General features: G+C 52.8%; 1 protein-coding gene across 1 annotated transcript; it reads right to left on the reverse strand.

Annotated features, from left to right (window-relative positions):
* Positions 1 to 2,345: 2,345 nt before the first annotated feature.
* Positions 2,346 to 11,850, reverse strand: Klf11 (Kruppel-like factor 11). Its single transcript, XM_013013595.1, has 3 exons — positions 11,590 to 11,850; positions 8,733 to 9,660; positions 2,346 to 3,316 (listed from the first exon to the last, which is right to left on the reverse strand). Exons 1-3 carry the CDS (start codon positions 11,848 to 11,850, stop codon positions 3,036 to 3,038), a joined length of 1,470 nt encoding a protein of 489 aa, XP_012869049.1. The 3' UTR covers positions 2,346 to 3,035.
* Between the last annotated feature and the right edge of the window lie 1,598 nt (positions 11,851 to 13,448).

The raw sequence follows: 13,448 nt of genomic DNA on the forward strand, positions 1-13,448 counted from the left end.
GTGGCTGCCGAGAAGGGGGAAGGGGCCTGGGGAGAAGGGAGCGAGGCCAACATCTGGGAGACAGTGGGACCCACTGTTGGGTGACACTGGGTGCGGTGACCAGGGCACGTGCCCTCGGGTGGAAGCTGTGGCAGGCAGGAGTGGGGGCAGGGCAGGGCGGCTCAGGTCTCACACGGGTGCAGGGCTCTTTTAGACAAGGACTGGCTCTGTGGTGGACACGCAGGTGGGGAGGTTGAGGCACAGGCAGGGCAGGTGTCAAGCGCACAGGTGGGCACAAGAATCTGAGGTTCAGGCGAGGCTCAGGGAGTGTCCCCGGTTAGGACCGCGTGAGTCTGGGCTCGGCACGGAGCACGCTGCGAGTGGTGAGCGCAGCATGGCGGCCTTCAGCCCCCAGCACCTCAGCCCAGGGTGCCGAGCCCTGAGCCGCCCTGGCACCACCCACGGGGGAGCTTCCGTGGTGCGTGCGGGGCCATGGCTGCCACGCCATGTGGGTTGGCGGGAGAATGTGTCCAGAGCAAAGGCAAAGACCTGCACCCCGGTACTCCCTGGAGGGAGTGAGGGAGGGAAGGACTTAGTTCTAAGCACCCCTCCCAGGTCGCCTCCTGGCATGGGGAGAACAGCACCGCCAGAGACAGCCTGCGACAGTTTGCTGAGAAAGAACTGTCCAGATGAAAGCTGAGAGCAGGCGTGCGCGGGGAGCCCAGGCCCCGTGTGTGGGGGGGAGCCCAGGCCCCGTGTGTGGGGAGCCCAGGCCCCGTGTGTGGGGAGCCCAGGCCCCGTGTGTGTGGGGAAGCCCAGGCCCCGTGTGTGGGGGGGAGTCCAGGCCCCGTGCGTGGGGAGCCCCGGCCCCGTGCGCGCAGGCCTGCCTCCCAGGACTGCCTGCGAGAAGGAGAGGAGGAGGGAGGTGAGCGGCGCGGCCGATGACAGGGACACGAGGCCGGGTGCAAATCAAGAAAGCTTTATATGATTCCAAGAAAAACGTTACATCACACAGAGGCATTTAAATAATGTCCTTTACATAAAACATAATCATGAAACATTTTAAATTTTATGACTACCGAAAAGGCTCAAAGTCAAGAAAGATGAAGCAAAACTGCTCAAGCAATAAAGTGCACGGGCCTGCCTCGCACAGCCCCTGACCCGGGCCCCGGCAGAGGGGGGTGGGGGAGGGAGGGGACGACGGGAACAGGATGGACAGACGGACGGCCACCAACCAGGGTTCTCAGATGGGACCTTACAAAACTGAAGTGTTCCAACTTACAATCGATCTTTCAACAGACAATGGGGAGGGGGGTGTCTCTTACAGAGGCATTTCTAAATCTAAACAGGAAATAGAAGCTTAAATTAAAACCATTCCAACGTATCTCTTCGGTAGAAAAGAAAGAGATACTGTTCAGAGAACAAAGTGCTGTGCAACGAACACCAAATCCTCAAAGACTCCATTGCCCACCGGAGCTGCGGCCGAACACTGCTGAGTATCAGAGCCGACGCCATTTAGAACACAGACGGTCACAAGTGTTTCTGCTGGCTTAGGGCGGGGAGGGAGGAGGCGGGGCAAAGGGGCGCATGAGCTATGTTCTGTCCAGTTACGTTGTGTGATTCTCTTGCATTGCACCTGCTTAGGTCAACAGGAACATTCAACTCCAAACAGTCCAAAATGTGAAAATTTCCTAATACATACATACATACATACATACATACATGTGTTGACAAGCAGTTGCTACAAAGGGCACTTAATGGGTATCAACTACATACCATGAATGAGCAGGTAAGGGTTACAAAGACCTGAACACAGAACCTAGTTTTACTTAATTATCCATACTTCCCCTTACCATCATTTCAATAAATTCAAGTGCCAATAACTAAAAGGCAGATATAAAATTAATATATAAAATGAATGCATACTGCGCAAAAAAAAAAAAAAAAGAATTCCGAGGCTACGCAAATCACTCGTGGTGCGTTCCCTGTTTTGGTGTGCTTCTGTTGAACTTAGCCTTTCCCCAGCACAGCGTCTGTGGCGGCGTGGACCCGCGCAGCTGTGGCGCCTTTCTAGGTAGACTGTAGAAACCCTATTTTGGTAAGCTTGTTCCTTCTAACAAAATGAACTAAAGGGCCGTGAGGTGGCGTTACAGCGACAGGGCACACCTTTCCTCTAGTTTTCCACACTTAATAAAGGAATCCATGTGTCGGCGCACACCTCTCTTTAGATGACCTGAGCTTTGGTAAGATCAGGGATCAAGGAGCACTTGCTTTTCTCTCAGCAATCATTCTGCTCACACGGAAAGAAAACGGACAACTGTCAGCCCGTCACTGCCCAGGCAGCCCTGTCTGAGTGTCTACAGCCGCTCCCTTGCTCTATGCGGGTCATGCGGGCCCTGCCCAGGCCCTGCCACAGCTGGCCAGGGACCCGACGACTCTCCGGCATCCCTCAAACACTGCACCATGGACACAGGTGACGAGTCCTAGCCAGCTGGGATGTCTGTTCCTTGGGCTGCAGGACTATGGCATGGGATTCTCTAGAAGCTACTATGCTAGTCAGTTGACTAGGAAATGTATTTTTCCCTTTTAAGAGACCCTCACTCACCAGTTATGATTCCAGAAAGTTCTGAGGTCTAAAAGAGCTTTTTAGACCTCAGAACTTCTGAACAATGCACCAAGCTTCCTAAAAGTGGGGTCATTATACAACGTTGTTACTGAACACAGGAAAAAAAAGGCTGTAAATCATCTTATCTAGAAACTGGTGACTGGAGCACCGACAATATAAATATTTTTATAAAAAAGTATAAAAATTAGTACCCTGTCTCATTTCTACAAAACATGAATAGAAAGGTTGCGAATAATCCAGAATTTGTAAACTTTATTGCCGAAATGTTTGCTTGAGTGCTGGTGATTCAGACGGTCAAATTTTCTTCCATTTCCTCTAAAACACAAAACCAAACAAAACCCTTCTGAAACGACAAAAGACACAGGCCCTGGCCAGAAAAGCAAGGCAGCGCAGTCGCCGCGCCGGCCGGTGGTGGGTCCAGTGCTGCCTCTCAGGCGGAGGCTGGCAAGGGCGGCGGGGGACTGCCGGGGCCCTCTGCCGAGGCAATCCTGCTCAGCTTGCCCACCTCCGCCTGCCAGCCCGGGATCTTCTTGGTGGTCATGTGGCGCCGGGCGTGCTTGGTCAGGTGGTCGCTGCGCATGAAGCGCCGGTCGCAGACGGGGCACACGAACTTCTTCTCCCCCGTGTGCGTTCTGCGGTGGCGGGACAACTCATCTGAGCGCGCAAACTTTTTGTCGCAGCCGTCCCAGCTGCAGGTGAAGGGCTTCTCTCCTGTGGACAGGCAAGTGCACACGTGACCTTCGCCGGACTCTCAAAAGGGGAGGAGTGCTCTGTGACCCCACCACCGAGTGCCGCAGAAGGCAGGAGCCCTCCAAAAGACATTTCTTCCAATCACACCTAAGGGTAACGCGCTAGGCCTCATGATGGCAAAGGTCAAGCCTAGATCTCCCTCAAAACCGTATTTGAAAACATTCTGTGTGTACATGCATACATACACACGCATGTGTAAGTTTATTTATTTATGGGTCCGGTTGTGGGGCCTGAACTCTGGGCCTGGGCGCTGTCCCTCAGCTCTTCAGCTCAAGGCTAGCGCTCTACCACTTGAGCCACAGCGCCACTTCCAGCTTTTTTCTTTTTGCTTATGTGGTGCTGAGGAATCAAACCCAGGGCCTCATGCGTGCATGGCAAGCGCTCTACCACTGAGCCACCTTCCCAGCCCACATGCATGTGTAAGTATAGGTGTGTGTGTATACACACATACATAGGTGGTCCTCCTATACAGACGAGGCTGGCACTCCTGCTGAGTCCCAAGTGCTAGGATTACAGGTGTGTGCCTCCTCGCCCAGCTTTGAAAACGCATTTTAAACCTGTGTGCGTGTGTTATGTGTGCGCACGTGCACACGTGCAGTCGGGGGGACTAAACCCAGGACAGGGCCTGCCCTTCCTAGGCAAGCGCTCTTCAACTGAAGATTCAACTGAATCCTTCAAAACAGACTTTAAAATATGAAAATAAGTTTCACTATAGCTTGGGGCAGGAGGAAGATTTCCCTCCTCCTCCTCTTCGACGTGGACTTGCTCTGTAGCCCGTTTTGGCCAGAAACACCATTCTCCTGCGTCTGGGGAGGAAGATCCCTCTTGCTTTGGTTAGTACTGGGGTTTGAGTTCAGAGCCTGTGTCTGCAGGCGGGCGCTGCCGCCGCGCCACGCCACCAGCCTCTTGCTCTGTCTTTTGGGTAGGGTCATGGAAGCTGCCTGCTGCTTGACCACCATCCTTCCACTCGCCACTGCAGGTTGGCTGGAACGATGGATGCTCACTCCCACACGCAGCTTACTGGGATCTTGCTACCAGACTGCCTAACTGTACTCTCCGACTTCCACCTCCTCTGAGCAGCTGGACTACAGGCGGGAACCGCTAAGACTGGGGAAAAGAGAGTTGCACATTCCTCCTAAGGTCGTCTTGGGTTTAGTCGTGTCCCCCTTCCCCGCCCCGCCCCCCATCTTGGAGCCACAGTTCCACTTCTGGCTTTTATGGTGATTAATTGGAGGTAAGAGTCTGATGAACTTTGCTGCCCAGGCTGGCTTTGAACCATGATTCTCAGAACTCCAGCTTCCAACCTCCTGAGTGGCTAGAATTACAGGCAGGAGCCATTAGCGCCTGGCTGTCCCAGAACTTTTGTGCGTAAGGCTAGCACTCTACCACTTGAGCTATAGCTCCACTTCCAGCTTTTCTGGGTGATTAACTGGAGATAGTCTCATGGGCTTTCCTGCTGACTGAACTGTGACCCTCAGACCTCAGCTTCCTGAGCAGCTAGGATTATAGGCGTGAGCTACTACTGCCTGGCTCCTCCTAGGCTTATTATTTTTTTTTCTGCCAGTCCTGGGACTTGAACTCAGGGTCTGGGCACTGTCTGTTTCTGAGCTTCTTTTGCTCAAGGCTAGCACTGTACCACTTGAACCATAGCACCACTTTCTGCTTTCTGCTTACGTGGTGCTGAGGAATCGAACCCAGGGCGTCATGCACGCAAGGCAAGCACTCTACCACTGAGCCACCTTCCCAGACTCATCTCCATATTTCTTATTAAACCTTAGTTTCAAAATGGCAAGGTTAGTACTGTATTCAAATAGACACCTTTCTATTAAAAGCTGCAAGGATCTAGCATTCAATCAAAACTTCACAGTTCCTGGCAGGCCTCCCTGTCCCAGCGGGTGCTGGGCTGGTGATGGGTGAGACCTCAGGCAGGCAGCCCTCCTCAGTGGGAGGAAGGCACAGGGTCACGCACGGCACTCTGCACCCTGGGGCCTTCCCCAGCACAACGGGGCAAACCCGCACCACCCGCACGATGGCTGCAATTATGCAGCTTTGTAAGCGTGTGAACTTCATCTAGCAGGTAGTGAGTAAATGGTTTTAAGTGAATGAGTATTGAAGAGACACAAACATGCTTTTTGGTTGGATTAATAAGCAAACACCCTTATAGATAGACAGGCCTTAAATTCCATGGATTTCAAACACCCCACAGTAGGGGCAAGCTTGTGGAAGCAGAGGTGTGGCTCAAGTGGTAGTCAGTCACGAATGGAAAAAGCTGAGCAAGCACGAGGCTCTGAGCTCAAGCCCAGGACGGGCCCACACCAAAAAAAGCATGGTTTGAATATGTCCCTCAAATTTCCATGCTGGGAACCTAACCCCAAGTCCAAAGCCAGTGGCATTCGCAAGGTGGGCCCCGTGGTAGGTGGCCATGGATTCACACAGGCCCCGGAGGGGAGGAGTTACAAGAGCATGCGCTCTGGCATGCTGAACACCAGTGAGGCCTTCTGCCCTGCTCTGAGGCAGTGCAAGGCCTCACGGGAGGCTGGGCTTGTGCTCTTGGGCTTCCCAGCCTCCAGAGGTTCTGGAAGCTTGCGCTCCCCAGCCCTCTCTTCTTTGCTAAACTCCTGTCTGTGGTATTGTTAAAGCAGCAGGAGACAGACTCAGGCAGTCACCTTCCCGCAGCCGGTCCTGTCCCCACCATTGCGGACAGCATGCTCAACGTCCAGGCCTGGCAACCCGACAGGCACTGACACAATTCCCCATCTCGTTTTCAATGCATCGAAAATGACTATCGATTCCCTCCACATTATTCTACTTTTCACTTAAAAAAATATTATTTTTAGCGGGGCGTCGGTGGTTCATGCTTGTAATCCTAGCTATCAGGAGGTTGGGATCTGAGGATTGCAGTTCAAAGCCAGCCCGGGCAGGAAAGCCTGTGAGACTCTTATGTCCAATAAACCACTAGAAAACTGAAAGTCGCACTGTGGCTCAAGTGGTAGAGCGCTCGCCTGAGTGGAAGAGCTGAGCTGAGGGACAGCGCCCAGGCCCAGAGTTCAAGCCCCATGACTGACCAAAAAAAAAAGTTCTTTGTGTGCCGATCCTGGAGCTTGACCGCAGGCAGGCCCTGGGTGCTGACCCTGAGCTTCTTTGCTCAAGACGAGCCTTCTAGTCTTGGTCTGGGAAGGTGGTTCAGTGCTTAGAGTGCTTGACTTGCATGCATGAGGCCCTCAGTTCAATTCCTCAGTACCACATAAGCAGAAAAAGCCGGAAGTGGGGCTGGGGCTCAAGTGGTAGAGCGCTAGCCTTGAGCTGAAGAGCTGAGGGACAGCGCCCAGGCCGAGTTCAGGCCCCATGACTGACCAAAAAAAAAAAACCAAACAAACCACAAGACTAGCGTTCTACCACTCAAGGCACAGCTCCACTTCTGGATTTTTGGTGAATAACTGGAGGTAAGAGTCTCATGGACTTTCCTGCCTTCACTGGCTTCCAACCTCGATCCTCAGCTCTCAGCCTCCTGAGTAGCTAGGATTACAGGCGTGAGCCACCACCAGCGCCTGGCTGAAGGGATCTTCTTATCCAAGTAAATTTGCCCAAATCTTCTATTTCTCCTAAAAAACGCCAATGAAATGTCTACAATATGGCACAGCAGGGGCTCTTCGGAACCCTTTGTTACTTAAATTGAGCTTGGAAAGCATGAAGGAGCTTGCTTAGACTGCCATGGTTTTTGCTGGTTTGTTGGCAGTTCTGCCAGGAGAGATGGAACCGACGATAAAACTCATCTCATCACCTCCACAAATCTGGAAGTGCTGCTGCCGTGTGCAGTGCACCCAGACAGACTCAGCAGACAGTAGAGCATCCCACACCAGCAAGCCAATGAAAACAGAGCAGGTCAATTCCTAGAAGCACCCCTTCATTCTGCAACACCCCCCCTGCTAAGGGCCAACCCACTTACTAGCGTTAGGCATGAGCAATGTATATCCAGTGTGATTAGACCAGTCCATAAGCAACAAACAAAGGGAGATGGTGAGACACCATGAACCACCAGGATCAAAAAAGAAAAAGGCCAAGAAGCGATGAGACCGTTGGAAGGCCTCCACCAGCTACTCGCGGCCCAGGGCTGCGGGAGAAGAGTGGAAATAGGGAGTATCACAGAAGGCTGGATCTGCTCTGGCAAAGAGGCAGGTGTAGGGGCTTATTCCTAAGCCAACATGTACTCCACAGCATGAAGGAACAGTAGAGTTCCTTCCGGAATGTCTGAACACTAGACAGCATTCCATTCTGTGAGCAGGGGCCGCCACGGGTCAGAGGGAACTGTGCCCCTCAGAGCCAGTCCACCTCAACAGGATTTTCAAATGCAGCAGAGCAGTTACCCCTGCTCCTCAGCCTTCCCTGTATCGGAGCGCATGAGGCAGACATTCTGGGGAGAGGGCTCCATGGTAGGGGAGTTTCAAAACATACAGGCTGGGCACCATGGTTCAGGCCTAGAATCCTAGCTAATGACAATGTATATCTCTTGGTCACATGGGTCTGCTTTCCAGTGCCTGTGGCTAACAGCTCCCCCTATGGACAGAACCTTCCCATCTCTGCAGAAAAACCCACTGGACAGAATTGACTGGACAAGCAAGAGACTACTTGGTCACTGTGGTGTGGCTTTTTGTTTTCGTCGGGCTTGAACTCAGGGCCTGGGCGCTGTCCCTGAGTTTTTTCGCTCAGGGCTAGTGCTCTACCACTTGAGCCACAGCTCCACCCAGTTTCCTGGTGGGTAGTTGGAGATGAAAGAGCCTCATGGACTTCCTCACAGACGCAAGCCACTAGCACCTGCCTGTGACTTCTTTTAAATATTCTCTAAAGCAACACACCCATATTGTTCAGCTATTCTACCATGTGAATTTGGCCAGCTGGACTTTCTCCAAACCACTGCTATACTTAATGTCAATGCACCTTTTCTAAAATGCACCGTGGAGAAGGGAGCACTGTCAGTCCTGAGGGTCAGGGGAGGGCCCTGGAACTGATGCGTCCACTAATCACAATCCAAGTCATGACAAGCATGTGAGGTTTTTTGTTTTTGGTGCCAGTCCTGGGGCTCAAACTCAGTTCCTGAGATATTTGGCTCTGAGACTAGTGCTCTACTACTTGAGCCAAAGCTCCACTCCTGCCTTTTTGTGATTAGCTAGAGATAAGGGTCTCACAGACTTTTCTCCCTGGACTGAACTGCGATCCTCAGATCTCAGCCTCCTGAGCAGTTAGGATAATAAGTGTGAGCCACCAGCACCCGGCTATGAGCATGTTATATCCCCCTTTCCCTCCTCCAGTGGTCCCCTGCCTCCCTCCCCTCAAGGGAGGTGTTCTGAATCCACCGTCACCGCCCTGCGCCAGTACTCACCCGTGTGTGTGCGAAGATGGGCCTTGAGGTGGGAGCTTTTGAAGTAGGTCTTCCGGCAGCCAGGAAAGCTGCAGATGTAGTTCCTCCTTCGGGAAAAGTCTACCTGAGGGGCACAGTTTGGGCTAGAGGCAATGAACACCGGGGCAGGAGCCAGGGGCAGCAACTTGGTGTTGCCAATAGCCACGACGCTGGACGGGCAGGCGGCAGGCTGGGGAAAGGTGGCCTGCGGCAGCACCAGCATCACACTTCCCTGAGGCACAGGCGGGCCCACGAGCACCTGCGGAGGCGCCGGCGTGGCCTGGGGTAGGATGGGCTTGACAGTCCCCGAGGATGGCAGGAGGGGGGGCTTCAGGATAGCTGACAGCACGGTGCTCGGTCCGGACATGGGGATCATTTGGCAAAGGACAGGGGGGCTGGCGACAGGGATGGAAACCACAGGGGTGCTTTTCCTTGGTAAGTCATTTTCAACTTTCTTTGGTGAGCAGGCCTGCGCTGCCGCGGGCCACCTGGCCTGCTGGCCTTGGGAGGCGGGCAGCAGGCCTTCCAATGAGTGCAAGTGAGGCTGACAGGAAAGGAAGTTAGTGGTGAGGACATCTGCTGCCAGGTGTGCATCCGCCAAAGCCTCAGGACGCCCAGCGCGTCCCGCAGACCGCGCCGCTCCTTCTCTGCCCGTGGCTGACCGCTGCTCGTGAGCCTGGGTGGCGGGAAAGCAGGCCGGGGCGGGACTCAGCCCAGTGTGACGGGTCACGCTCGTGGCCATAGCCCTGCACAGCAGGCTGGGGGCAGGCTCCAGGGAGCCCTTCTCCTCGCTTCCGCTGAGCACCGACATCCCTGCCGGGGAGGGCGCTTTGGAATCCGTTACTTGGGAGGGTGCAGGTGTCCCTGTGGATGGCTCCATGAGCTCCGGGCTCTGCGGAGGAGTTATGCACTTAAAAGCAGAAAAAAAGTACCATGTGAAAGACTGTTTTGCTTTATACATACGTATATACACATACATACATACATGTGTGTGCGTGTGTGTAAATGCGCACACACGCATGCCGGTTTTGGGGCTTGAATTTAGGGCTTGCGTTCTGACCCTGAGCTTTTTTGCTCAAGGCCAGCACTCTATTATTTGAGCCACAGCCCCACTTCTGGCTTTTTAGTAGTTAACTGGAGATAAAAGTCTCATGGACTTTCCTGCCCAGGCTGGCTTTGAACCCCCAATCTTCAGATTTCAGCCTCTTGAGTAGCTTGGACTACAGCATGAGCCACCAGTTGTCCAGGTTGGTTATATTTTTTCTTAGTACTATGTCATCTTCCAAATTTACTAACAGCTCTTATTTTTACCTGAACTTTTGCGTTGGCTTTTTACCAGTGCTGGGTAGCAATCCCAGGATACTTTGGTTAAACTTCAAATGGAACTTCCTTGGTCACATTGCCCTAAATGCCTTAAAAAAAGGATGTGGCTAGCAGGTGTGGCTGGGTCAGGACTCTAATCTGAGCTACTCAGGAGGCTGAGATCTGAGGATTGAGGTTCAAAGCCAGACGAGGTAAGAAAGTCCAGCAAAAAGCCAGAAGCGGAGCTGTGACTGAGGTAGTAGAGCACTAACTCAGATCCTGAGCTCAAGTCCCAGGACAGGCAGACACACAGAAAGTATGCATCTAGAGAAGGCTGGTCTGAACCATTCAACACCCCAGCAGGTCTCCCGGCTGCAAAAGGCAGGCTTCTCCCATCATGGAACCCCCTCCTTTCCTCCAAGCAACACTTGTGCTCTATGGGAGGGAGTGATAAGCCCCTCCAGGCCCTGCATGGCTACTGAAAAGAGTAATTCCAGCATCAAGACTACACAAAAGCAAATCCATCCTTCCAAACTAGCGCTTTCCACAATACTTGCAGATTCTCAAAATGTTAAGTGGCTTGAACCCACCGTCTCTGTACTGCTCCCCAATAATTCCAAATCCTCTCCAGCTACTGCATGGAAGGGCCGATTCTGAGGACTCTGAGCAACCCATAGCCAGGCCAGAGCTCACAAGCTTTGCCCTCTCCAAACCTGCGCTTCTGCAGTGGCAGCTTCCTGCCTGAGCCCTCCCACATTTTTGTTAGTAATGTATAGGTCTCAACTTCACTCTAACATGCCAGTTTCTCTAGGCTATTTCTTACATGTAGTACATTACGAGTTAAAATTAAAAGACAGTCATTTCTGCACCTAAATCACACATAAAATCCATTTTCCTAGCAGGCAGAGATACCAGTTTTGGCAAGCAAGACAAGCCAAGGCCCAGCTTTTCTCATCTCTCTCCCTCTCCCCCCGCCCCCTGCCACCCCCAACATGGACCCTAAGCTGGGTCCCTGGGAAAATCTAAGACCCCACCTCAAGTCTCCCTAGCAAGGTGAGTTTCACTTTCCCACATCCATCCTCCATCAGATGCACGCGGCCATGCAGCTATTGCAGTTAGGGTCAAGCAACGTTTGCAAGAGAGGAAGGGTTACCCTTTTGCCTCCACAGAGGACAGGCCAGCACCCCAGTGAATCTTTCCACAGTTTCTTTTTCCCCCCCTGGTCCTGGGCTTGAACTCAGGGCCCGGGTGCGGTCCCTAAGCCTCTTTATGCTCTAGGCTAGTGCTTTAACACTTGGGCCACAGCGCCACTTCTGGCTTTTTCTGAGTAGTTTATTGGAGGTGTCTTCTGGGGACTTTTCTGTCTGGGCTGGCTTCACGATCCTCAGAGCTAAGCCCCCTGAGTAGCTAGGAGTATAGGAGTGAGCCACCAGCTCCCGGCTGCCCCCCCAAGTTCTTCAACACATTTACTGATGTACTGATGTCACTCTAGGAAGCTCACGAAGTGTGCCCCGCCCCACCACCCACACACACTTACCAGAGTTGAAAAAGAGTGGAAGTCCTTTGGCAGCTCAGGTACGGTGGCATCCATCAGCACGCTGTTGCTGACATCCCCAGAGTCGGAGATAGGTGTGAGGGGTCTCATCTTTAACAGGTCACCTTTCTGGACTCTCTGACCCCAGGAGCTCATGCAAACAAGAGCCTCGACAGCTTCAATGTCTGTCTGCTCCAAGATGCTGCATGTGGACCTCTCGCTGTCGTGCCGCTTCCGCTCCAGGATCGACTCACAGATGCCCATGATAGCAACCTGAAGGCAACACAACACAGTGACCTCTCAGTGCAGGAGAGAAACCGGGAAGGAATACTCACAGGCACGGCTGAGCGCACCAGCAGCCTCCACTACTCGACTAACACATGTACCACTACGGAGCAGAGAGCTGTGTTCTAGTATAAACCTTCAGTGGTACGTTCATGGCAGCTTTGCTTTGATTGGACTTGGATGGAGCTGATCAAGGGTGGCCCATGCCTGTGACCCTACCTACTCAGGAGGCCAAGATCTGAGGATCATAGTCAAAGCCAGGGCAGGCACAGAAGTCTGTGAGACTTTTATCTCCAATTAACCAGCAAAAAGCCAGAAGTGGAAATGTGCTCAAGTTTAGAACACCAGCCTTGAAAGAAAAAACAACAGGAGAGTACAGGGCCCTCGATTCAAGCTTTAATACTACGAGTGAGCACAAACATACACAAACAAAGACTGGACTTGGTTAGGAAGTGGTTTGCACTGATTCAGATTCTTTTTTTCTTTCCTTTTGTGTGTGTGCGTGCAAGTGCGTGTGCGCCAGTATTAGGATTTGAACTCAGAGCCTAGGTGCCATCCCTTGGCTTTTCCTGTTCAAGGATGACATTCTACCACTTGAGTCATAGCTCCATTTTTAGCTTATGGTTAACTGAGATAAAGGTCTCACGAACTTTTATCTGGCTGGGCTGACTTTGAATCTTAATCCTAAAATCTCAGCCTCCTGAGTAACTAGAATTATAAACACAGGCAACCAACACCTGGTTAAAACTATGACTCTTAAAGACTAAGTTTTTTTCTTGCATAAATGATACTTAAGGCTATCTCCAGAGTATATTAAGCTAAAAAGGCTAGCAGGAAGGTGTGTCACCGGGAAGATGAAGGGAAGAGGAGGCAAAATCTGCTGGTGTGAGGGGCACTCAGATGAAGTTGAGTTGGCAAAGTCATCAAAGTAATATCTCTGCAGTAGTCATCAAAGTAGTATCTCTACCATTTGAGCCACAACAACTCCACCTCCAGCTTTTCTGGGTCATTAACTGGAGGTAAGAGTCTCCTGCACTTTCCTGCCTGGGCTGGCTTTGAACCATGATCCTCAGATTTCAGCCTCCTCGTGTGAGCCTCCGGTGCCCCGGCTTGCAGAAGCATTTTTAAAGATGGCAGCACTCACCCATATCCCCAAGCTCAATCTCCCAGGGTCGGAGGGGACTAGCTCTCCGGGCTCGAACGCAAATAATGCTGTTTCCTCAGCAAATTCAGAACCATGCAGTCAGGGTCACGGCTGGCAGCAGGAGGTCGGAGGGCATCCTCCCGCCTCGCCTGCCCCTGCCCCTGCCCCGGGTGGGGAGGTGGGGCGGCGCTCTGACACCCTGCTTCCGGTGGGTGGGCAGCGGTAAGGCTACCTCTGCAACTCCCCCCCAGCAGGGTGTCACAAAACCAGCCCTGAGGTCAAAGACGGCCCTCCCGGCAGGTGGAAGCGGTCTCGCCATCACCTCGCGCCTCGGCATCGCCCGATCCCGGTCCGGCCCACGGTGCAGCGCCCAGAACCCAACAGGTAGAGCCCCGCCCTCGGCGGGCAGCGTTCCCGCCAGGCGCCGCGGCCC

This window comes from Dipodomys ordii, unplaced genomic scaffold (genome assembly GCF_000151885.1).
Source record: "Dipodomys ordii isolate 6190 unplaced genomic scaffold, Dord_2.0 Scaffold20, whole genome shotgun sequence".
Lineage (NCBI taxonomy): Eukaryota > Metazoa > Chordata > Mammalia > Rodentia > Heteromyidae > Dipodomys > Dipodomys ordii.